Source organism: Equus asinus, chromosome 1 (genome assembly GCF_041296235.1).
Source record: "Equus asinus isolate D_3611 breed Donkey chromosome 1, EquAss-T2T_v2, whole genome shotgun sequence".
Taxonomy (NCBI): Eukaryota; Metazoa; Chordata; class Mammalia; order Perissodactyla; family Equidae; genus Equus; species Equus asinus.
Window position 1 is genome coordinate 100,015,648 of NC_091790.1, and position 25,996 is coordinate 100,041,643.

A 25,996-nucleotide genomic window follows, 5' to 3' on the forward strand; every position below is an offset into this window, starting at 1 on the left:
CCTCCAGCTGCGAGGGAGCCCTCGCCCATCCCTCCTCCCTCGGGAACCTCCCTCTGCCCGCCCTGCTAGTGCCCTTGCCACCCACCATGCCGGCAAGGCTGCCCTCTGCCCCCAGCTGGGACCTGCCACTCGTGACAGGATCGTCCTCGGCAGCAAACCAACAACAGGTGATTACTTCTCACCTGAAAATAAAACCGTTCCCTCGGCTCCTCTTCTTTCCCCAGCCCTGCCCACGTTTCTCCTCTTTACAGAGAACTCCTGACAAGGCCTCACCTCTCCTTGGCCCCACTCCGACCCACCTTCCCTTCCACGGCTGCCCTGGGCAGTCTGTGGACAGGTCAGGCCCACCTTCGCATCCTGAGCACAGGCTCAGGTCCCAGCGCCCAGCCCACCTGCTCAGGGCTGCCAGTCCCCTCCCCAGGCCTTCCCCAGCCTCCTCTGGTCCGTGCCCACACCTGGGCCCCGCCTCCCCAAACACCACCTGCTTCCAGTGTCTCATACACACCCAACTAGAGACCCATCCCTGTGCCAAAGACCCCAAATCAATATCTTCAGCCTGGCCTCAGCCCAGCCATGCCCCTCTTGGCCCACTGGGCTTCTCCAGCTGGGTGTCTACCCACCCCTGCTTGGGACAGGCCCCAGCAGGACCCCTGATCACCCTCCAACACTCGCCCCAGCAGCCTCTCCCACCTCAGCTGACCAGGACCCCTAGAAACCTCTCAGGCCCACAGCCCATCTCCAAAATCAGCAAATCCTACTGGCAGGATTTCCTCCCAGCAGACAGGGTGCCTGATCCCCCACCACCATCGCTGCATGGCCACTGCGGCTGCTCCTACCTCACTCTTGTGCCTCCTCCTGTCCCTCAGGCTCCCCTGGACCAAGCAGCCCAGTGGTCAGATGGGTCTGTCCCCTCTGTGGCCCAGGCCTGGGGCCCCCACATCCTGGCCTCCTCGTGTGCCCCCAGCCTAGCCTGCTTTGCTTATGGCTTCTGCCCTGCAGTCCCCAGGTAGAGCCCTCTTCCCAGACAGCACATGACCCACACCTGACCTCCAGGAGCTCTACTCAGATATCACCTTCTCAAAACAGCATACCCTGACCACTGCGTCTGAAAATGCAAAACCCCCCATAGGTACTTTAGGAATGCTCCCATTAGCCAGTTCTATTTCTTTCTTTCCTTTTGTTGTTTTTTGTTTGTTTGTTTTGGGGTCTTTTTGTGAGAAAGACTGTCACTGAGCTAACATCTGTGCCAATCTTCCTCTATTTTATGTGGGATGCTGCCACAGCATGGCTTGACGAGTGGTGCTAGGTTGGCGCCCAGGATCCAAACCCAGGAACCCAGGGCCCCCAAAGTGGAGCAAGTGAACTTAACCACTAGGCCACTTGGGCCGGCCCCTCCTGTTGTTTTTAACAGCAGTTACTGCCCCAACACTCCCCCATCTGTCTCTCTGGGTTGTCTCGGGCAAGACCTGATGAGATGCTGTTTCCCAGCTCTCAGACCCATCCTCAGATTTCCTCAGAAAGAGTGACCCCAGCTTTCCCATGATCGACAGAAGTACATAAGGGACAAGGCATAAACCTGTCCTGATGTCTGAAGTAACATCGTCCCTCAAGCAGGCTGAGGCTTGTGGGAGCCGTGCATGGTGTGGAACACGGTGCACACCTGTGCACTCGCAGACCAGGTCATGCAGCCCCAGAACAGCACTGGGGTGCAGGGCAGAAGCCAAGCAGGAGCCAGGCCAGTCCCCCTACACCCCCCGTCCCGAGCCCCTGCTCCTAACATCTGCTGCAGACGAGACCATTTCACAGATGGAAATGGAGGCCGAGAAGGGTGATTTGTCCAAGGTCATGCACGAATTACTGCAGAGTGGGAACAGCATGGAGCCCTCGGTCCTTCTGTGTGGGCACCACGCTGACACTTCTTGGAACTATCCAGGACCCTCTGAAGCGGTAATGGCTGTGGGACACGTGGAAAGGCCAGCAGTCTCTGGTCAGGGAATTGGCCTCACCACGACTGACCCAACCTCACAAAGCCATCACACCAAGAAGCATGCCTGCCACAGAAAAGCGGCCACAGCATTTCAAACAGTATCTTCAGTCCTCGTCCAACCTGATTTCAAAAGATAGAAACTGCAGGACGGGAAACATGTGAGCTCTGCTCCGTGCGCTGACCCAGCAGGAAGTCCCGTCCCCGTTCCTGTCGGCTCCATAGAGACCCAGACCTCGGACAGTCCACAGGGCAGAGGCACGCAGGCAGGGACGGCAGGCGGTGGCACCCACAGCCAGGGCAGCAGGGAAAGGTGCTCAGGTCCCCTCCTGTGTTGCCAGGAGGGGTGGCAATGTTTCAAAGCAGACCATTGCCCATGGACCTGGGCAGACAGCCAGCAGGGGAGGCGCTGTGGGGAAAGGGATGGAATCACCTGGAGACAGGTGTGCAGGGCTGGGCTCGCGCATCAGCCCCATCCACTGGGAAGGCAGCTGACCCCCACCCTACAGTGGGCACCTGGGGTCCCACAGCCAGTGCAGAGAGGGGAGTACCTGGCACCACACAGCAGGTGGATGCCTGGGGCCCTGGTCATCGGTCACCATGAACTGCCCAGATGTCCACCGTGGTAGGCAGGTCCCTCCCGCCCCAGCCACTCCAGGACACAGCGGCCCTGGTAAGCCTTTCATGAGCTGGGAGGAGATGAGCTCTGAGTAGGGTCTGAGGCTAGATTTAAAATGAACCACGGGTCTGGCAAGTGGAAATGAGGCCATTTCCACGTCTGGCAGTGACCCAGCCAGGAGGTTAAGGGCGACCACCTGGAGGGCAAAGGTGGGCAGGCTAGTTATTGAAAAACACAAAACTACCTCATGTCTATGCTCCCTCCCCCAAGTGGCCCTGCGTGGGGTTGGCACCTTCCCAGGCATCTGCTCTGATGGTCAGGCATGTGCCCAGGGTGGACTGAGGCTGATCCAGCACCTGGTACAGCCTAGCCAAGGCCTGGGCCTAAGGAGCCCACAGAGGAAGGGTCTGGGCCAGGGTCATCATCCCCAGGGCCCAAGGGGCTGGCGAGGGAGAGCCCGTGGGACAACACTCAGAAAGGTCTGATGTCCCCACAGGGCTCAAGGCATGACCTGCTGGACCTCCCTGAGCCCCCAACGCTCCAAGGGCCCCGAGGGGGCTGTGCTCCTGACACCCCTCGGCCACACCTCTGACTGCCTCAGCCCCAGTCACACTCCTTCAGGAGATCCCTCCCCAGGCCTGGGCCACCCCTGCCCAGGTGGGGACCCTGGAGACTTGTCACCCTTGGGCGGGGGAGAGCTGGGAGGACCGGCTTCCCTGCCCAGCCCGAGCCCATGTGGGGATGAACCAGGCTGCCAGGCCCCCGAGTCCCATTCTTGCCCTGGCTGGTGCCACTCTTCCCAGCCCCTCATCTGTCACAGCCGGCAGGCCCTGACCAGGGCCAGCCATGCCAACTGGACCTGCCTCACCACAGCAGGGACAGCCAGCCCCCCACACCCATCTTGGGGGCTCCCTGCACCCTGTGCCATGAGCCCAGCACCTGCCAACTTCCCACACATGTGCACACTGCATGTGGACAGACCTGACACCAGAGCCTCCCCCCGGCTAGCACAGCACCCCAGCACCCTGGGAGGCCCCCGTCCCGCCACTGCCTGTGGTGGCCCTCGGAGTCAGTGCCCCCCAGGGTCAGTGCTACCCTATGACTCGGCTCCCTCTCGCCCCAGGTCCTCCAGCTGACGCTGTCAACCCGCCCTCAGAGGATCACAGAACCCACCAGAACACCCAAGCCTGAGGACAGGACAGGAAAGGACGCCAGCCGCCTTGAAAAGAGCGCTCAGACAGAGCATTTGCGTGTGCACACCTTCTCTGACGGGCACCCACGCTCCATGGAGGAGAGCAGTGGTGGACCACATTTGGTGAACAATGCTGTGGCATTCCCCACTCCCACAAACACACCTCCAGAGGGAAAGAGCCCAGAGAAAAGGATGTGCCTGAGGTTGGCCCCCCAAAGGGGGCATGTGGGGGCTGGGCTCGGGGCGTCTGCGCCCCGTGGGCCACTCCTGGGAGGCCCCAGTCGGGCTGCTGGAGTTCCGGCACCATGCATCTTTGCTGACTCCCATCTCCTTCACATCTGCAAGTTTCCAAGGGGAACTACAGGCAGAGGTCACTGCAACAGAATTTTCTGGACACAATAGGCCAAGTGGTGACATTTGTAAAACTCCATAAAAACCTAAATATACAAATACATGTTCTGCTGAGTTTCAAAGGAAGTCCTGACGTTGCCTGTGGTTTTCATGTGGGACTCGATGCTTAGATCTAGTCGTGGTTAAATGGCTCACTTTTCTGGTTTCTGACAGCTGCCTTAAAGCTGAGGAGAAATGAGTCCCCATTACAGGAATATCTCTACTTGCAGAGGGTGGAAAGCACAGAGACAGAAGGGGGACGAATGGGCCCAGGCCCACAGCCACCGCTCACCACCAGAGAGCCTGCCTGGGGGTGTCCCTCGGCCTTGGGAATGACTGCCCAGCTGGCACTCCACCTCCCCAAGTCCTTGTCTGCAAACCAGACACGGTGGTTCCAGCACTGCACCTGTCTACCCTCCATCCTTCTGGGGCTTGAGGTGGACTCGCAGCATGTGGCGGCCAGAACAGGCTGGGGAGCCGTGGAACAGGCCAGCTCACGCCAGGCCTGAGGCTGACCCCAAATGTCCAAACCCTTAGAGAAATAAAACTAAAGTGATTTTCTACATTGACAATAACATAGCAGGTAGGAAAGTGAGTCACCAGAACCCACCACCATCCCATGGCCAGCTGAGCCCCTGGGGCCATTTGGTGTCTCTCGCTGTGATGCCTTTATGTGGCTGTCATCCTGGAGCAGAGGTAGTTCAGACCCGGCTTCTTCCAGGCGCGTGACACAGCGCGTGCTCTCCAGCTCCATCAGGTGCTCAGAGTCACTGATTCAATGACTGCAGGACACACTGCCAAAATGAAGGGTGTCTTTCACGTAACCATGATCTTTCGATGGCATTCTTAGCGATTTCTGATATTTTGTCACTCTCATAAAGCAGAGCAAAGATCTTTGGAGATAAATTTCTGATAGGCACTTCTGGTCACTTCCTCAACATCCCTCAGTCAGCACCCCACTCAGGAACACATCTAACTGTTCTCCACGGCTGAGCCCTGGCCCTCTGCCGCCACAGCCCTGGAGATGGAATCACGTGCCCAGCTCCTGGCTGACTTCTCAGGCAGGACTGGGGGGCCTTGTCAGGTGAGCTCTCTCGTGCACACAAGGAATTCTAGACAGTGGCCTGTACTTCATAGTCCTGTGTCCCTGCTCCCTGCTTAGCCCACCACCTCACCTCAGCCTCTCTGAGCTCCTTCTAGAGCTGTGCCTTCCACTCCACCACCTGGCCCACCTAGCACAGCCCCCAGGTCTCGAGGACAGAGATGCTGCACTGCTCCCAAATCTCTGCCGACCAGTGAACACTGCCCTGGCGCTCCTTGCCCTCCGTGCCTGCCCCGCTCCACACAGCGCACAGCGTCTTCACTGCCTGCACAAGAGGGCTCGCTGCCTGCCGCACACACGCACTTCCTCTCTCTACATGTACCTATCGATCACAAGAAACATTCGCTGCATGGACATGCCAGCAGCATGATGTGAGCTGCACTGACAAGAGGCATCGCCACAAATCTGACATCACTGAGGAGTTTCAAGAGAAGTAACTTAACCAAGGAAAACACACTAAACACTGTGGGGACTTGTTCAGGACTGCAGGCTCCAAGGAGGCTACGGCAGGAGGGTGCCCACAGCCAGGAGGCAGAATGTAAACCAAGCTTGGAGGCCACATAAGGGCCAACAGCTGCAGATGGAAACAAAGGCGACCCGAGCAGGCGGTGGGTGGGAAGCTGGAGAACACGGTAGAGGACAGACGACAGTGTAGACCTCACTGCGACCATGACCAAGGAGTGCAGAGAGTCAGGCATGTGCTGCTTCTAGAACCCACAGAGCCCTGAGGGAAGGCCTTCCCCTGTTCATATTTACCCAGAAAGGCACAGGTGTAGCGAGGTTAAACCTTCTTGAGGTCATGAGGCCAGAAGTGGCCCTCATGTCCCAAACACAGGCTGAAACTCCAGGGCCTGTCACACCACAGGCACCATCTCTGGATCTAGGCACTGGATCGATGGGCCTTGGGGACCTGTGGACCCCTCATGGGCTGCAATGGGCATCAGGGCTGATGGAAATGTGGCTGGTGGAGGGATGGCCGTGGCCTCACCCTCTCCTTGTCCTCCACACAGAACAGGAGTAGAGGCTGAGAGTAAAGAGGCCTAGGGCAGGTAGGCCAGTGTCAGGCAGGGCCCGAGTGGGAGGTGGGGCCTGAGTGGGAGGCTGTGAGGTGGGCCCGAGTGGGAGGTGGGGCCTGAGTGCCAGGCAGGGGATGGGGAAGAAGGGACGACGAGAGAAGGGGCAGCAAAGCAGATGCCAGACACGAGTACAGGGGCGTCAGGGAGTGGCTGCAACACCGGGTGCAGAGAACACGAGCAGACTGTTGAGACAGGTGGAGTCTGACGCAAGATCCAGACAGCAGCAGAGATCCCCGCCACCCACTAGACACAGGGGTCTGGAGGGCCCAGGGCTGGAGGGAGCCCAGGCCATTGAACTGCAAGGAGTGCTGGAGCCACGAGAGCTCACCTGACGAGGCCTGAGGAGGGGCCTGGGCAGGAGGCCAAGGTCCAGCTTTTAAAGGAAGCGAAAGGTGGACCCCAATCCCTAAAATAAAAACTATGATATAGGAAAACAGAAATCTCGCTTTTGAGATTTTCTCATCTTCTTAGCTTGCTTTCTCCCACCTTTGGGGTTAGACTGCAAACATGAACGGGGAGTCGATGGGGGGCACAAAACAGCCGGTGCGTTCGTTGGTCAAGATGACCAACCAGTGGGTGCTCCATCCTCATCCAACAGGGTCCTGGGCCACCAAGGAGAGTGGGCGGGGCCGAGGGCCGCTGGCCTCCCTCGCTGAGGTGCTCTGGACGCACCGCCGGCCACTGCGTCCCTCACTGGCTCCACGTGGCCTTGGAGCCTCCACTCAGAGGGAAGCAGCTGTCCTCTCTCCTCTGGCGACTCACCTCACCCCTTCCATGAGCTACAGATCTGTCCCGTGAGGCGAGACTAACTAACCACAGTTAGGATGTCTCAGAGGCATCTTCACAAACAAGCCGATGCTCCCTCTCCACGCTCAGGCCACCTGCATTCCCGCCAGCAGGAAAACTACCTGTCCCCAGTGAAGCGGGAGCTGCCCCCAGGAGGACCCATCTAAGGCATCGGTTGAGACGAAATCGCTGGGGAGAAGGCACATTGCAGGAAGAGCAGGTGGGAGTGTCACCCCACCCTGGGAGCCCGAAGGGCTCACCCACCATCTACTGATGCAGACCCACAAGGGTTTCCCCAGGGTTGAGGATTCCTAATTCTTCCCATGAAGCTCTCTGAACTCATCGCCAGAGGTGCACAGAAGATGGTGGTCACGTATCTTAGTACCTCCCGAAACGTGCAGAAACAACGAGAAAGGCAGGCTTGGGGTCACCATGAGCTGCACCACCAGCTGCGGGGTCGGGAGTCAGGGGAGAGGAGGCCTCACCCCCCTACTCTGCCTTGACCACACTTGGAGCACTGATCCTCAGAGGAGGCCACACTGCATGTGGGTCCACAGGGACAGTGAGGTCACTCTTTGCTCAGCACAGGAAAGAAATAGCAGCAGGTCACTGGCAGGTTCCCCCGGACAGCACCTGGGCCAGGTGAGTTGGAAGCCAGTCCAGACAGAATTGCCTGCCATGGAGGCCAGTGGCTGAGGGCAACACTCTTCACCCAGCCCACGTGAGCTGAGGCTGCTTCTGAGGGAGTGCCCTGGGGCTCCCGCCACAGACTGCAGTCGACACATGCTGTAACTGTGCCCAGGGATCTCCAGGGGCCCATGTGGGAAACTCCCACTTAGCCCCGGGAAAGACTTGTACCACAACTCAGCACCCCCAGGGGACCTCCTCTGAGGTGGGGATCTCTAAGCACCCTCTAATCCTGGGGGACCCGTGGGCTGTGGATGCTGGCTGAATGGATGCCTTTTGGTGTGCAGAGGCAGCGAGGCAGCAATCCAGAAGAAACCCCATCCTCCAGAGCGAGCCTGGGGGCTTCTTGGCTCCAAGGCCTGGTTGGGCTGTGCACAGGTGCCCCTAAATGCAGGATGGGTGACCAGCAAAAACAGGCATGCGGGTTCCCTGCCCGGGCTGATTTTCCCAGGAATCATGACACCAGGACCACTGAGACACCTGTGGTCCCAGGCCAAGAGGCTGTGCAGGGTCCCGGTCCCCACATGGACCCAGGAGTGTGGTCCAGCCTGCACCTCTTCCCTAAGGGACTCCCACACTAGAGCTAATTCCACAGGGTTCAGGTGGGTGGTACACAATCCAGCCTGGTCACCCCTTAATGTGCTCACTGCGCTCATACCCCCAAAGTCTCCAGGACAGTGTCCACCTTCACAGTGGGCCTGAGACCTGCCGAGCCCTGGGCTCTTCCCACTTCCCCAGGCTGGTCTCTCACATGTCCCCATTCCTCCACCACATGTGCATGGCACGGTGCACATGCATGCACGTGCACACACACGTATCAATGTCCCGGCCGTGCATGCAGCACGCAGCTCTGCCCTTGGGGCTGCTACCTCTCACTGCTGCCTCTGCGGCAGGGCTTCCCTCCTTTCTCTCAGTGGCCCGCGGAGCCCCTGACATGGGCTGGGAGGCCCCCAACTGGTTCTGAGGCACCCCAAGACCACCTCGCTTTAGTACTCAAACCTCTCCACAGGGCACAGAGCCTCGGCAGCATTAAACATGTCTGTGGGAATGAAAGATCCAGCTCCAGGGACGGCTTTGCAGACAAGCCCTTCCTGTGGAGGAGTGCCAGGCGTGCGGACACGAAGTGTGCTCCGAGGAAGTCCTCCTCACACTCACACAGGGCAGTTCGGCCACAGGACAAAGCGGGAGCTGATGCCCGCACAGCCGCCCCCGCACCTCAGTGCACACGTCCCAGTTGGTGAATCCATGCATGGCACCCCGGCCTTGCAAAGTCCCCAGGGGTTTGGTCTGCAGGCCAGACCCCACAACCTGCCGGACCGCCCTCACCTCCCAGACCGCGCCCGGCATGGGGACCAACCCGTCCTGCAGCTGTGTGTTGGCACTGGCTGGGAGGTGCTGCGTGTCATTCTTTAAAGTGTGGCTGGTTTTTCAACATCACTCACAAGTGTGTTTTTAAATTAACATAATTGCTTGTTAGCTCTCTGTTTTCAAATTAATAAAAGTGTTTTAGGAACAGCAGCATTTGCAAGAAGAACGGCAGAATGCTGATAACTGTTGGAGCTGGGGGCTGGGACCCAAGAAATCACTGTGCTGGTCTCTCTACTCAATATGTTTGAAGTTTCCACAATAAAAATAAAAACAAATTATAATAAGAAAAGAACCCAACGGGCTCTCGTGAACTCCTGCCATGGGGTTTCCAGCGCTCTAAAGCTGAACCACCCAGGCTGTGGTCTCCACACCTAAGGGCAGATTCCCAGGGGGATCTGCGACATTTCCGGTGGAACCCTTGGCTCTTCATTCTAGGGCGCCTCCTGGTGCTGTAGCCCTCACGCAGTGGCTCCAGCTCACCCATCTTCCGGGGCACAGCCCCTCTCCAAGCAGGCCAGGCCTCTCCCTCTTTCCATCAGAGGGCAATGCGTCACTCGGAGAGGCTGACACACCAATGCCACCAGGAGCACAAGAGGAACACAAGGGCAGCGGCGGCATTAGGAAGACAGATTAAGTCTCCACGTGGCAGCGCACTGGGGCAGTTCCAGCAAGGACGGGCAACTACGCACACCCCTGCCCAGTGGGTCAGCAATGGCGTGGTGACTGGCCACACCTCCCAGAAAGGCTACTCGGGGTGCAAACACGCCCACCCTGGACCACAGAACCACTGCACTTCTGTGTCCCCACCTACCTGTCCACAGTAGCTGCAATGTTTCAACACCTCCATTCACCTTTAGGCACCAGGACACCGACTCTAGCCACAAAGAGGCTCTCATGTCATTGCCCATTTCTGACCCTTGAGCTAAACCAGACTTTAGAAATGGGTCCCACTCACGGGGTTCCCCAGCAACATGGTCAGCTTCCAGGAAACATTTGTGATATCTGCAAGTGAAGATTTGTTTTAAAATAAAGTATCGGGGGGCCGGCCTGTTGGCGCAGCAGTTAGTTTGTCCCCTTGGCTTCAGTGGCCCGGGGTTCTCAGGTTTGGATCCTGGGCGGGGACCCACAGGCATCCCACACATAAAAGAGAGGAAGAGGGGCACAGATGTTAGCTCAGGGCCAATCTTTCTCAAAAAAATAAACAAATAACTAAAAGCAGAAAAAAAATGTATCAGGGATATTTCAAAATCCCAAGGCTAAACCAGTGATTCCTAAAACATGGTCACTGAGCTGATCATTTGTGCAGCAGGGCACGCAGTGTTTGAGCAAATAGCCATCTTAGAAAACAAGTTCAATGAGCAAGCATTTCAGATCCCTTTTGAGGCCACGGCTGATTCAGGAAGGCAATGCCTTCTCTTAACAAGAGAATGTTCCTCTCATAAGGGAAACTAGGCAAAGGCACCATGACATACCACTAATGATTTCAGAGAAGGTCATCACTCAGCATCGCTCCAGAACAGGGCTCATGGTAACCCTGCATCCCATCCTCCAGAATCTCATGACCACATTTACCCAGCAGCAGCAGAATGTTCCAGAACAGATCCCCTCGCTAAGATGTGGCAGGAGGCACCAGTGCAGATGTGGGAGGCACCCGCAGAAGAGCACAGTATCACATTGGTTTATCAGGCAGCCACCAGGGAGGCACTGACAGGACCATATATGGGGACACGAGGTCAAGTGGGAGTGTCAGCCTGAGGACAGGGTCAGGCCAGACAGCAGGAGGAGGGCCAGGGTCCCTGGCACAGCCCGGTGTGGGCGGGCAGGCTTTGCTGTGGACGGCCCTTCTCTTGTTGAGTGCTGCACCTGACGTCCCCAAATTTGGGCATGTGGTGCCTCAGGCCCCACTTGGGCCACTGTGTGAGCAATGACACCTTGTCCATCCAACGGAGGCGGCTGTGCTCACGGGAAGCTGGGGCCCCTGAGCAGCTGTGCTCCATAAGCGGCGCACACTGTGACAGTGCCAGGATGAGCCACGTCACCTAGACAAGGCACTGGAGCAGCTGACATGGGAGCCCACCGTCTCTCAGGCACACCTGTGCTTCCTCAGGCTGAGCCGAGGCCACTCTCCAAGGCCAAAGAGTTCACTTCAGCAAAAAGAGACGCTGGACTCGATAGAACTGGTCTGTATTTTACAATCAAGATAGAGAGCTGCCTTCAGATTCGGAACATCTCACGGGCGAGGACTCCACCTCTGCAGGACCCCAGGCAGCAGGAGGGGAGATCCTAGCACTTCTGGTGACCATCACACATCACAGGCAGGAGTTCTGTCCTTGGGGTTCCTCACCTGGATGGGGATCCTGTCCCCTGTACCTAAGACCCTCACCTGGGCATCCTGGACCCTGCATCGAGGTCCTTCACCTGGTGTCCCTCAGTAGCATGGCCAGGAGACCCTGAGTCTGGGCCTACAGCAGCCCCACTGCCCTCAGGATCACCATGGGCTGGGCCCACTCGGCCAGGCTCCCCTCCCAGCCCCACTGTCCACTACAGAGTGTTCCCCTCACTCCAGACCTGGACACATGATCACCCGGCTCATTGTCATGGCTTCCCAGGCTGTGGGACCTCAGGACACAGATCCTACACTAAGCCTGACACAGGGTGGGTCCTGGATTCTGAGAGGACAGTGGGAGGCCCCACACCCATAGATCCAGACTCTGCAGGGCTGGCCTGGGACTGGGACCTCTGAATGTTACCAACACGTGCACAGACACTCACACATATGCATGAACATACTCATGCACACAAGTATGCATGCACGTGTACACACAGGCATATACTTGTGCACCCACTTGTGCACACATAAACATGCACACATGTGCATGCACATGGGCACGTATTAACAGTCATGCACATGCACACATGGTTGCACATGTGTACACACATGCACATGTGTGCATACATACACACCCTCTTGTGTGCATGCACACACACACGCATGCACGTATATAGATACACATACGCTCACACGTGTGTGCACACACTCACAGGCATGCACGCACCTATACATGCACACATGCATGTGCAACACAGAGGCCCCACCCCAAGAGCTGCATGCAGGCTCTGCATAGTCCTGCCTGGGGCGCCAAGAAGCAGGAAGCTCTCCTCCCATCACTCAGAGCTCTCCTCGCAGCCCTGAGCTGGAGGCAGTGTGAACACTGCAGCTCAGAGATCAAAGCAGGTCCTGCCGCCTTGCAGTCCAGGAAGACAGGGTCGAGGGCTCAAGGGGACAGAGGAGGATCCAGGGGAGGGAGGACAAGGACAGGAGGGCTACAGATACAGCCAGTGAAGGGCGACCTGCTGTGGATGGGGGGGAGGCAGTACAGGCCCCACCCTGTGCCTGTGTCGGGGGAGCAAGGGACACGAACCTGAGGAAGCACGGCCTGGCCCTGCCTGGACTGCACACAGAGCGGACAGAGAGGAGAGGGGCGTGGTCTGAGCAGGGGTCCTGGCCTTCATCACTCATCCCCACAGCTCTCAATCCCATGTGCACAGTCTCCCCACCTGACCTCCCCATCTAGGCAAGGCCTAGGGCCTGGTCTCACTTCATGGGCAAGCCCTGAGGTTGCCCAAGGTCTCGGGCTGGAGGAGCAGGAGCTGGGTCCCAAGCGGGGCCTCTGCCACCTCTCGCCCAGCCCCATTTCCCTCAGACGAGGATAACGCATCCACCTGGGAAAATAATAACACTAATAAAAATGTGTTGCATGAGCAGGCATGAACACGTGTGTATGCAAGTGTGCGTGTGTGCAAGTGTGCATGTGTGAGTGTGAGCATGTGAGTGTAAAAGCGTATGTGTGCATATACACGTGTGAGTGAGAATGTGCATATGCAAGTCTGTGAGTATTCGAGTGAGTGTGTGTCTGTGCATGTGGAATGTAGTGTACATTTGTGTGTGTGCGCACATGAATGTGTGTGAGAGACAAGAGGCATATGTGACACAACCTCAGACATGGTAGAAACAGCACTTGAGAGGGGGAGGAAGGTCTCTTCCGCCTGCCTGGCTCAGCCCCTCAATGGGTGGGAACAGGGTCTCACCCAGAGGCTCACGGGCTGCCATGCTGCCCTTCCTGTCCAAACTCGCGCCCCCTGCCCAGCCCAGCACATGGACAAGCAAAGCCCCAGCCTCAAGGAGGCCAGCCTCCTCCACGGACACAGGCCTCCCTCTGGCTGGACAGTGCCGCAGCAGTGCCCCCGAAAGCACAACTGGCCAGAAGCAATGGAAAACATCCAGAAGACACTCAGTCTGGACAGACCGCCTTGCCACCAGCAACCAGGGCATCTTCCAACATTAGACCAAGACTAGACACCGGTTCCCTGAGTCAGAGAAAACTCGTAGGTCAGAGGCTATGACCAACTAGTGACAACAAGAGGCAGCTCCCACTTTGCTGAGCCCTGGCTCTGTGATGAGGGGACGGGGGATGGGAGGGGTGCCCAAGGATGCATCTGCTCCTACAATACCACAGGAGCCAATTCAGAGGAAACTGAGGCACAGGGGAAGTCCTCTGCCCAAGGCCACAGCCAGGACCTGAGCCCCTGCGGTGCTGGGAGTTCCACCAACCTCAAAAGCCCACCCACCCCCATCTGAGTTGGAAAATGGTCTGAGAAAGCTTCTGGGCTCCGTGCCTGCAGGAACATAGTGCAGATTACGCGTTAAACCAGGAGCTGAACCCTGGCCCACTGGACCTCAGAGACGTGACAGGAGAAGGACATTGCCCGAGAACCACCCAGGGTGGTCAGCTCTCCATGCTCTCTCCTGCTTCCATGTGACCCCTGCTCCATACTGCACCCCAGGGATCCCCAAACAGAAGCCTGATCAGACCCCTCCTCTGCTTAACATCTTTCCAGGTGCTGGCACTGTTTGCAGAAGAAAGGGCAAATGCTCCTTTTGGCCTGAAACCCCAGGTCCTTCCCTCCCCCTCTATCCCCCTCCCCTCTCTCTGTCCCCTCTTAGCCATCAGCCAGCGCCTGCAGCCCCAAGACCTTTGCAGGACTCCCCACCACCCCACCCACCCATCCACACCCCACCCCTCTGACACCCAGCAGCCCTTGGCCTCATCCAGGATCTTGGCTGAGGCATCCTGTCCTCAGGAAGCTGCCTGAGCCCTGTCTGCCTTGCCCCTGTACACACCTCCAAGTTCACACACTCCCAAACCTGGCACAGACTGTGGTCCCAGTTGTTGACTGGGGTCTCCCCACAGACTATAACTTCCTGGAGGACAGGGTCCCACTGTGTCCCCAGCCCCCACTTCAGGGGCTGCCACCCAAATGTGGATCACAGAACTATCCAGAGAAGGCACCACAGCCTGAACAGCAGCGGACGCTTCACAGTCGTCTCTGCTCCAGCTTGTCCCGGACCCTCTGCCAGATCCACCAGCGGGACTGGACACCAGCACACGGACAGCCCAGGGGTCTGTGGCAGAAGGACACTACCTGGAATAGCCCGGGGCAGCAGAGAGAAGCCCGGGCCCAGAGGACCTCCCAGAGGAGAGCAGGAGGGAGCCTGCACCAGGTCCCAGAACAATACCCCTTGACCCTCTGGGCCCCACTGCCCTTCGCCCTAAGTCCTGCTGCACTGATGCAGGTGATCCTGAATGCTTCTTAATGTTAGAGCCCGCTGCCCTGGAGGGAGGACGACAGGAGGCTGAGGGAAATGACCAGGTGGTGGGGAGAGAACTGAGGGAACCACCCTGGCAGATGAGGGGGCTGATGGCGTCGGTCTGGGAAATCAGTGGGGTGCCCACTGGACGTGGACCTGGAGGCCTCAAGGAGACACCTGACCCGCACCTGGAGCTCAGGAAGCAGCCAGGGCTGTAAATGTGCGGTGGGACTAGCAAGCCAGAGGCTGTAAGAGCAGGAGTGAAGGGGGCTGACCCCTGCCAGTGACCAGAGGCCTAGGGAAGGTGTGTCCAGCCAAGGACGAGGAGACTGCCTACATGGTCACTCCTCACCACAGCAGTGAAGCCCACTCCCCACCTTCACACGGCCCAGCCTGTACCAGGAGGACCCACCGTCTCCCTCCCTGTTCCAGTGTCCACCTGGGGAAGCAGTGGGTCAGCCAAGGCAGGTGAACAGAGAGGTGACAGGTAACAGAGCCTGGCAGGAGGGGAAGGGGAGGGAAGTCCAAGCAGGCGAGGGGGAGCCCAGCCGGGGCTGGCGGTGAGGGGTCAGCGGGAGAGGGGCCCAGCCTAGGAAGGGATCCAGTTGAGCCCAGCCAGAGGAGGAGGAGGAGGGGCCCCGCAGGGCAAGGGGCCGGCTGGGTGGCAGGGCAGAAAGGGAAGAAGCAGCTGAAGGAGGCGGGGCCTCTGGAGGAGGGGCGGAGAACCACGGGGGAAAAGGTTAGCGGGGGAGGGGCCCGGATCGAGGAGGGGATGGATGGAGCGGGGCAGCAGGGGGAGGACCTGGCTGGAGGAGAAGCACAGGTTATCCGGAGGGGCTGTCTAGGGCCTTGAATCAGGAGAAGGAGGGAAGGAGTGGAGTGGTGGGCGCCGCACTGGCGGGGCCGGGGTGGGGGGTCGCAGCCGTGGGGCAGCCGCGGACAGCGCACACCTGGGCCGGCTCTGAGGTGCACCTTAGGTGGCCGGTGGTTCTGGGAGCAGTTACACCGCTCCCACCCTGCCAGCTCCCACCCTGCCAGCGCTGGGTTCCAGCCTGGAGCTCAGCCCCAAGCGGAAGGGCAGGGGAATTCCAGGCAGCTCCCGCTCCCCCAACAGTCATGATTTCTGCCATGCTGCCTGTGGTGCAAACTCCACAGGAGCTGAACATATTTCATTGACATTGATAGAAAACCAAATTGAAAACACACTGCAGTGGACCCTTGCTACATCCAAATACAGGGATCCTGACCCCCCCTGGCCAAGAAGTGGGCATCTGAGGCTGTAAGGAGAGAAGCCCCCACGGAAAGGTAGCTCCAGGCTGGAGGAGGCACACACTCCAGGCACATGAGGGGCAAGGCAGGAGGGGTCCCCTGTGGGCTGGCACCCTGAGCCAGCAGCTGAGCTGCCGAGGTGGCCCTTCTTCAGCGAAGCGCTCCTCCCCTCCTCCACTGCCATTCCCAGCAACGACCTTCACTCCCTTCACTCCCTGCGCATGAGCATCCCTGTCTCTACTTCCCCACCACTCCCCTTGGTCCCTGGGCTTGTCCCCTCCTCCCCAAGCTGTGCCCCTCAAGGCTCTGCAAGTTGGTGAGTGCCATCACAAGGGAGCCCAGGTCACATATCTGGCACACAGCCCCCTCACACCTCCCCATCCCCCCCAGGCCCCTCAGGCTGCAGCGCTCACCACCCCCCATGCTGTCCCGCCCACCAGGCCGGGCCTGGCCTTCCCTCTGCTGCTGCCTCTGAGCAGGCCCGGGTGTTCTTGAACATGATGCCTTCAGTTCTGACACACTGCTCAGTTAAATAAAAATGAATGATTGAGTTTATGTACAACCCGTGGGCCAAGAGCAAGGGGCTAGGAGTGGGGAGACCCAGTCTGGTCAATATTTGTGGGGCTCCTCCGTGCTGGGCTGGGTGGGAATAGGGTATTTCCCCTAAACCGTTCCTGCCCTAGAGGACAGCAGCAGGCACACCCTGCTGGGGAAGGGGAGAGCATCACTCCCCGAATGTCAGCTGTGCAGTCAGTCATGCACCCGGCTTTCTGCTGCTCTCAGGCCCCAGCAACAGAACCCCAAAGCACATGGACAGCATCCCCAGGGTCCCACACACCAGGGCCGCATGGGATGGATGCAGGAAACCTCAAGAGCCTCCCTGTGGATGGGCAGAGGCTCTGGGAGCCCACACTTGAACCCAGGTCTCAGTCCTCCAGAGCACACTTTCTCCAGCAGGCCTATGACACGCAGCACATATGCAGCAAAGGCAACACCCGTGCACACACCACCTCGTGCATCCAGTCCTTCAGCCTCTCCTGGGCATCTACCCCATGCCCTGTACCAGCTTCTGCCTGCCCCAAATTGGATCCTGAGGAATCGGTGCTGTCAGCAGGTGACTGCACTGCAGGAAGGCAGGGAGGTGGTGAAGCAGTGGGCAACGGGCACGCCTTGTGAATGTGGGTGCCATCTTCTCCACTTGTTTCAAGTACCAAGTTGCAGAACTCATCAAGGACAGAGTCACAGACTCCAAGAATTTTGTAATTGGGAGAGAGAATCCCTGGGACATCATCCAGTCCCCTCACCATATGTTTCTCTGCAGCCATCCCCATCTATCTGTCAATATGGCCACCACCTGTATTGAGACGTGGACTTGAACTCGAGCATTCTAAAGAAGTCAAAATGATTTGGTAGTGGCAGGAGGTTTCAAGTGGGTGCTTTTCCAATATGCACTTTTCACCTTCACCACCCCACTTCCCCCCTTTATTCAGGTGGGGAAGTTGAGGCTCAGCGAGGGAGGAGTCTGCATTGTCCAGGGAGTCACAGCTAGTGGCAGTGAACCTCCAATGTCTGCTCCCCAAGAATCTGTGCTCCAGAGATGGCTCCCTCCCCGCTAGAATACAGAGGCTCATCTTATTCCGGGTGGGGGGAACCGAGCTCTCTGTGCCCGAGGCACCTTTACAGACTCTCTCCTCTCTCGCTTTAAATCTTTTAATTCTCTAAAAGAAATGACTGGAGCCTGTCACTGAACATTCATTTTTTTAAAAGACCATAGCACAGCCTTTCATTGAACCAGCTGAAGCCATGGCACACCAAAACTCAGTGTGGCCCCCGCCCCAGCCTGTCCAGGTCAACTCAGGCCCCCTCCCACTCAGAGCTGACGTGGTATCTGGCATCCCTACCGGTCCTGGTGGGGAGGTTGTCCTGGCTGTGGGGACCAAACACACAACAGATGGGAAGCCTGTCGGGGGAGAGGTACAGGAGCGCCCCCTCCCAGAATGTCAAGCAAGGCCCACTGCCCTCACAAGATGCAAAGCAGGAGGCCTTCTAGAGAACCCCCTCTCTCCTCTTCCCCCCTCCCCTCCCCTCCCTGGGCATGTAGCTCCTTGGCCCTTTTCCCTGTCTCCCCTCCTTTATCTCTGCCTAGTCCAGCCCTGTCTCTGGCCTTGACCCCTACTTCTCTTCCTCTCTTCCCTAGCCCTTCTTCAGCTCCTCTCCACCCATTCCCCCCTCCACCTCTCCCAGCCGCCAGCACATGCTGGCCTCTTGTGGCCCTGAAATGCAGGTCCAGCCATGGGTCTAGCCTGTGTGTCCCATGGCCCCTTGACCAGGTACCTCTGAGATATCACCACCTGGGTCACCACCACCCCCCCTCGCCCCTTGGGTGGGGGTCCCTGGTCCCCCCAGGCCCCAGCTGTCTGACTTCCATCATCCCCCTGAGTTGTCTTGCTCTGTCCAGCTTCCCCTCTTCAGCCCCTCACCCCCATCTCGTCCATCTGTGCCTTCCCTCCCTAGGCGAGCTCCCCCATCCGGGTCTCACCACCCTCCTGCCAGAACGCAGCCACAGGCAGAAACAAAACCCTCTCTCAGAGCCCTCCAAGCGGTGTGGGATGGGCTGCGCTGTGCGAGCTCGGAAAGCCCCACGCGGCAGACATCCGCCTCCAGCCTCCTGGGTTCCCGTCCAGGGAGGAGCCGCGCGAAGGGGACGGTCCTTGTCCTCGCCATCGTCTAGCCCGCCCGCCCGCAAGACAGTGACAAAGTTCGGGCTCTGCGAGCCAGGGTCTCGGCCGCGGCGGAGCGGGGGCGGCAAGGACCAGAGCCCTGTGCGACCTTGGCAAACCCGGTCCTTCTGGACCCGAGGCAGGTCCACAATGGGTGCCAGAGTGACTGGAGGGGGCCAAACTCCTTTCCCCCTCTTCACATCTCCTAGGGCCAGAGGGCTGGGAGGGGGACTCGGGAGCCCCGCACCCGCTCCAGGCGCAAAGGAGAGGAGACCAGGGCTGTGCGCACAGCCCGCGAGGAACCCTGCCCACCCCGGGCCGCTCCAGGCACCCACTTTCCATTCCTCCTGCGGGGATGGGTGCAGCCAAAGAGCGTGGTGCCCCGGCTCTGGCCCCCCTTGACCGCTCACCTGCTACCTGACCTTGGGCCAATCCTTGCCCTCTCCACGCGGGTCTCCTGTCTCCATACTCCACACCCAGGGGCACTTTGTGGACTGTAACTCGCCAAGAAAGCCCGACCCCAGGGTGCCAGCCCTCACTGCGTTCCCAACTCGCTGAGTGACCTTGAACGCCCACCCCATTTGAGGCCTCAGTTTCCCCACCTACCCAATCGGTAGGTGTGCGCCTGGCTCCCAGCGCCCCAGTCCCTCCCGGGCAGGTGTGTCCCAGACCGGATGGGGGCGCGCGGCGGCACTCACCGTCCTCCAGAGACGTGGGCGCTTGGCGGGGACCAAGGTGGCCGTGACCAGCAAGTGCGAGGCGGCCACCAGGAGCCCAAAGCCGATGGCCAGCAGGCTGCGCACAGGAAGCAGGGCATAGGACACGAAGGTGACCAAGAGGAGCTGCCAAACACCCTGGTCGGCAGTCGCCGGCACCGCAGCCGCCCCAGCGTGGGCCCCGGCGGGGCCGCCGAGCGCAAAGGGGCAGCAGAGCAGCGCGAAGGTGAGGCTGAAGAGCAGCGCGAGCTGGCCGACCTGCTGCAGCTGGGGCACCTGCAGCGAGCGGACGTTGGTGACCACGAGCAGCGCCAGGAAGAGCACGCAGTGCACGGGGTGCGAGCCCTTGGCCAGGCCGGGCGCGGGCCCCGGCGCGCCCAGCAGCTCGGCCAGCGCCAGCGCGCCTGCCAGCAGGCTGAGCACCGCCAGCGCCTTCAGCGTGGCCGCCTGCTCCAGCCGCAGCGTGTAGCCGCGGAACAGCGCCTCCAGCTCGGGGCACGCGAACTCCTCGTTGCACGCTCGCAGCCCGCGCCGGCCGCCCGGCCGGGCCGCCCGCTCGGCGCCCCCGGGCTCGCCCGCGCCCCCTCCGCCTTCGCCCGCGCCCCCTCCGCTGCCGCCGCCGCCTCGGCCGCGCGGCGCCCCCGCCATCCCAGCGCCATGCAGCGGCCGCGGCCGCGGGCGCGCCCCTCGCCGGCCGGGGCGCCGGGGCGGCGGCGGGCGGCGAGGCGCCGGGGCGCGGCGGGCCGAGATGGGGCGCCGGCTGCCCCGCGCGCGCGCCCCGAGCGCGTCCCCTCCCGCCCGCCGCGCCTGCGCACTGGCGCCGCCCGCGCGGGGCCGCGGTCCTCCGGCGACCGCGCTGCGACAGCCGAGTCCCGAGCTGCCGGCCTGGGCGCGCACCGCCCACGCGTGCGCCCCGGCCCGCACTCCAACTCTGCAACCCGCGCCCCCCCGCCGCCCCAAGGGGCCGCGTGACCTTGGGCGCCCGCCTTGCTGGTCCGAGCCTCAGTTTCTCCATCAGTGCGCAGTGCAACCCACTGTGCTGTCTCTTGGACGGTCTCCTGGGGCATTAAAAATGCTGAAATCCTGCGCGATTCCCCGTGGAGGTGAAGGGGCTTAATCCTGCCAATCTGTGTCCCCTCAATAAAACCAGGCTTCCCAATTTAAGAGGAGCCCTAGGTGCGGCCCGCGCTGGACTGTGGACCCAGGACGAGGGCCCTGCGAGGTGAAGCCATGCCCGAGGATCCCCGGGGCCAGGAGGAAGGTGACGGCCTGCAATGCCCCTCCCGTCCCCAGGCCCCTCTGCACTCAGGACCCTCCATGCCACAGGCTGTGGGCGAGTCCTGCCCTGGCTCCTCCAAACCCTGTGAGCGAGTGCGGGGGCGCAGGAGCTGTGGCCTGGTGGTGAGGTCCGACAAGCAGAACCCCCACCCGGGATCTGAGGCCGCGGGGCGCGGGGCTGAGCCCCGTAGGTGCCTAGAGAGCCAGGTTTCTAGTCCTGGCCCGGGATGCGCCCAGGGAAGAAGATGTGAGGCTGTTTGTGCAGCGATGCAGTGGGAGATAGAAGGAGAAGGGGTGCTTGGTTTTCCCTGAAACGGAAACCAAAGTGATGGCGAGATGTTTTCTTCCAGCAGGACAAATGTAGGGAAGGTTGTACTCACGCGTGGGGGTCCCACCCAGCGACTCGCGTCCCACCGCTTGCACTCATTCACTCTAAGACAAGGGACTTTGTGCTGGCGCTTCACTTGCATTATATATCTCTTTTGGTGCTCACAGTGGCCCCTGGGGTCTGTCAGTGCCTCTGTACCCCTTTCCACAGGAGGATTCCAGGGTAAGTAACTGGTTCCAGGAGGCGTGGAGAGGAGTAAGGACTCCCAGCCAAACCCCTGACCTGCCACTATCCCGCGGTGCTTCTCAGCCGCCATTCATATGGGTGGACCAGGAGCTGAGGTCCTGTGAAATTACAGAGACCAAAAGGCTAGCCCGCCTGCAGGAGGTCCTTCCCAGGCCCACTCCCAGATACCCGGTTTAACCGGCTGGTGCCAGTGGAGGTGCTACAGGGTTTCCAGGGGGCTCTAGGGGTGAGAGCCACTGCACCTAAGGATTAGAATTTAAGGCGTAATTTTTCTGGAGTCAGTATTAGTTGAGCCACATGAAGTTGCCATTTTTGTAAAAGGTCCACAGTGGTCACACATCAGCTCTCAGGGTTGTGGGGATGGGGCCTCACGTTGTTTGCCTAGGCCAGGGTCTCTTTCCACCCCATGACCCCAGCAGCTCACAGAGGAAATACTTGGTGGCCACCAAGTCCCTCCTCCTGTAACCACCTCCCCATGCAGGGGTCCTCCTCTGTGGAGCCTTCATGACAACCCCCCACCTCCACCCCACTAAAGTCTCCCCCCCCAACTCTATCTGGTCATCTGTCTCCGTCCCCTCTTGGAACTGGCAGCCCTAGAGGGCAGCGACTACCCCAGAAGATGGCCCGGCCCCACCCCAGTTCATGATGACTTAGCAAAGTGCCCACCTTCCATCATCTAGTCCCCTGCCTGTCCCCAAATGCCAGCAGAGTCTGCAGGATGTTTCTTTTCAAGTAACAAGTATCAACAGTAGATTCTCTTGTTAAATGGCCCAGTGTGTTTCTATGTCCTAAAGATTTTATCAAAGGAAAGTTTAATCATATCTAAAAATTGATCCAACTCCATGAGAATGAGAGAAGTATGATAAAGCGATTGAGTGCACGGCTCACAAATCAGGAGCGCCCTCTTCCCTCACCCTTCGAATGCGATGGGCAGGATCGGCCCCACCTGCTTTCTCAAGAGCCTGTGACGGTGTTTATCAGGGTCCATGGGAAGCGTTCGCACGTGGCCACAATGCCCTTGCTTACCACCACCATGCTCGTCCTGACAAAGCGCCCAGGGCTGTATGGTGTGGTTCACAGGTCACTGTCATGTCCATCATCTCATTTGCCCCTCGTGGCATCCTGGAAAGAAGGTTTACCACCCTCTCGTTCTGTTGATGAAGAAACAAAGGCGTAAGGATGCCTGCACAGTGCCCAAGCCCAAGTCACAGAGACAGACAGGCCAGAGCCTGGGGAAGCCCGGGCTTTCGAACGCCAGCCCCACGGGAGGGATTGTTACTGTCGCTGTATGGACTTGCACTGCTGATGGGTGAATCTTCTCTCCTCCTGTTTGCCGGGTTGACAGGAGAGGGCCTCAAAGGAGCTGTTTGCAGCCAGGGATAACAGGGAAGTTATCTGAGAGACAGTGAGGTGCACACACCCCATGTTCTCAGTGGGCATCATCAGTTGAATTGTGTACCCCCAAAATCCACACGCTGGAGCCCTCACCCCCAGTACCTCAGAATGTGACCTTACTGGGAAATAAGGTCATGATATATGTAATTAGTTAAGAAGAGCCTATACTGGAGTAGGGTGGGTCCTCTACAAAAAGGGGACATTTGGACACACACAGACAATACCTGAGGACTGGAGGGGTGCTGCCACAAGCCGTGGAACCACCAGAAGGCAGGAGAGAAGTCGGAAACCTCCCTGCCCAGTGCCTTCAGAGGGGGCGAGGCCCTGCCCACACCTTGACCTCCGACTTCCGGCCTCCAGGACAGTGAGAGAGTAAGTTTCTGTTGTTTAGGGCCCACCCGCAGTGCTTTGTCCCGGCGGCCCTAGCAGACTAAACCCTGGCATACGGTCCACCCTGATGACATTCCGTGTCGCGGAGGGTAAGCATTGACTGACAGCAAAGGGCCTGCATGGGTCACAGTGGGAAATTCTGCTCCTCTGCGGAGCACAGCCTCCCCATCAGAGGGGAGCAGACGGGGGCACTATCGTCCGTTATATGTGCCCTGCCGCTCTCAGAGGATGGGCATTCAGGTACCCCTGGTAAGCAAGCGTACACCTCCCTCTCAATCAAACAAATCTGTGTGATAGCTGGCCCTCTGGGTCCGTGCAGGCTCATAGTCCTCACCCCACTTCAGGAAGGAGGGCTGGTGCCTCTTCTGAGACAGGGATGTGGCACTTCTTGCAGCACTAATGCCGCTGGGCATCCCTCTGACTTTTCATCCTTTACAAAGCCCATGTGTATCTTTGCATTTGAGCCTCACACCACTTAGGGCCCTGGCCTGGAGAAAATAAGCCAATTTCCTTGGATCGTGGGTGGGGTGGTATGGGATGGGCTCAGCCTGGAGCCAGGTCCAGCATCACGGCCACCAGAGGGGGCCGGGTGGTTTCATGGCTAAGGGTGTAGACCCTGAGTCTCCTTCCTGGCTGGTGTCCCAGCACCTCCCTCCCAGCTGTGTGACTTTGGGCAGGCTACTCAGCCCCTCTGTGCCTCATCTCCTCCTTGGACTGGGGATATAATAGCCCCTGGCTCAGAGGGTAATAGTGGGAAGAGAGGCCTAAATGCACAGAGCCTGCATTTCGTAAGCACGAAGTAAAGACAGTTTTTGCCTCTAACAAATCAGCGTTCTGAGCACACAGGAATGAGCAAGTGTCGTTCAAACTCTTTGAGCTAAATGTATGAATTTCAGGCACTTGGGACAGAGACCACAATAGCCAGGGAAGTCGCTCTAAGCCAGCTTCTCTCAGGGGAGAGCTGGCCACGTTCCTCGGACTTGGCCAAAGATATGACTTCTGGACAAGTATTTCTTATTCCACTCCCACTGCGTATTTTGGGACATCTCCCCTGTGGGTTGTAGGGAAGGCCCCGCCTCTGGTGGGTTGACTCTGAGCCACTGTGGACGTGCAGGCTCTCCAGGAAGGAGGCAGTTGATGCTCGGCAGGGAACTACATTCAGGAAAGTTGGTTTTGTCACAGCCATTTCTAGGTAATCCAATGACCCACACAGGAGGCTCGACAAGCCATTAAAATGGAGAAACCCTGAAGCCCGCTGACAGGCTCAGCCTCCTGTCACCGGGGCAGACAGAGTGTCCCTCTGATGCAGGCTGCGGGCTGCAGGCACACTTCCCAAGCCTTTCTCAGATATTTCCTGGTGGACTTGTTGTTTGGGGCATGCAGGGCCCACGAACACAGTTTGTGGACGGCGATTGGAAATGGTCCCGGGGATCTGTTTAGGACTTCTCCAGTCAGACAGGGACAGAAGACTCAGACCCTGAACACCTTAATCTGTGTTCACTCTCCTGACTGAAAGCCTGGATGGCTGACTCAGGACCATGCCTGGCAGCAAATGGCCACAGCCTCAGCCTACAGCTCAGAGACCTGGGGAGGCTGCACCCGGACCAGCCTGGCTGAGGCCACGGGAGGGAGGTGTCCACTCCTGGAACCGAGGGGCATGGCCCAGATGGCTGGAACCGAGGACAAGAGGGTCCTCAAGCTAAAGCAGGAACTGAGCTGGACTAGTGGATGGATGACCAGCGGGCAGACAACCAGCATGCCGCCCACTGAACCACACAGCAGAGGCCGCAGGTTCAGGCTCACAGGTTAGGGCCCTTCACACATCACTGTTCTGTACCACGTAGGCAGAGGAGAATGTTAACCCAGGCTTCAGAGCTGGCTCTGCCACTCCTCTCCACATGACTGTGGGCCCAGGTCTCTGGCCCAGGAGACCTGGGGGCGACAGGCTTCAGACAAGGTCTGACTATGCACCTGGTGTGCAGGAAGACCCAGCTGGCAGGAGGAGGTTTGTGTGACAGGGACTTTCCCTTTTCACTTGTGCCTTTGTCACTTAGGATTCCATATCCAGCAGAGCCGGACTCCTAGCCGCTGGGAGAGGCCAGCACCTGCCTAATAATCACACAGATAAATGTGTAACCCCACTGTGGCAAGTGCTTCCCAAAGAAAGCGTGTCCTCAGGTGAGCCCCGTGGTGGGGGCAATGGGGTCAGGCCACGCTGGGCTCTGCAGATGGCGCCTGAGCCCCTAGAAGGGTGGGCTACTGGCAGCAACAGGGAGACCTGGCGCCCTGAGCTCTTGAGGCTCAAAGCACACCCTGGTGCCCAGATAAGGATCCAGACACAGGGTGGACAGGGGGCTGACCTCCTCTCCTGCACAGAGCCGGGAGTCCTGTGAGGTATCTCTGTCATCCTGGTGGGATAACTGGCCTTATGAGGAGGGGATGTGGGCCACGGGATGGATGGAAGGGTACAGATGACTTCAGAAGAGAGGCTGTGGTAGACATGCTCAGGTGCAGACAGCGGCTCATCTGAGCCCACCCATGCCCTCTCAGGTGTTCTAGGGAAGATGTAACCCCACCCCAGATGTAACCCCACCTCTCTCAATAAGCCAAAGCAAGGGCATCCCCTTCCTATTTTCTCTAAGTTGCAACTTCTTTCTATTAAATTCAAAAGAAATTAGTTTCCAAGCAAGGGTGCTTGGGTATTTTCCGAGAAGAAAGGGAGCTTTTGTCCAGCAGTGGACATATGGGGGCCGAGTGCCCTGCCCAGGAGCTGGCTCTGTCCTTGCCCGGCCCCCAGGAC

At 59.0% G+C, this 25,996-nt stretch overlaps 1 protein-coding gene across 2 annotated transcripts in view; it reads right to left on the reverse strand.

Moving 5' to 3' along the window:
- The window catches only part of ADCY1 (adenylate cyclase 1), a 153,940-nt gene extending 133,718 nt beyond the window's left edge, over nucleotides 1-20,222 (reverse strand). Inside the window, exon 1 of one of the 2 annotated variants that reach the window (XR_011499643.1) lies at nucleotides 19,542-20,187. Coding sequence is in view for 1 of the 2 variants with exons in the window: in XM_014828339.3 (XP_014683825.3) it covers nucleotides 19,542-20,207 (666 nt within the window). In the remaining variant the exon portion in view is untranslated. Of the gene's footprint in view, nucleotides 1-19,541 lie in introns of both variants that reach the window. The other variant, XM_014828339.3, reaches the window with a different exon arrangement.
- Between the last annotated feature and the right edge of the window lie 5,774 nt (nucleotides 20,223-25,996).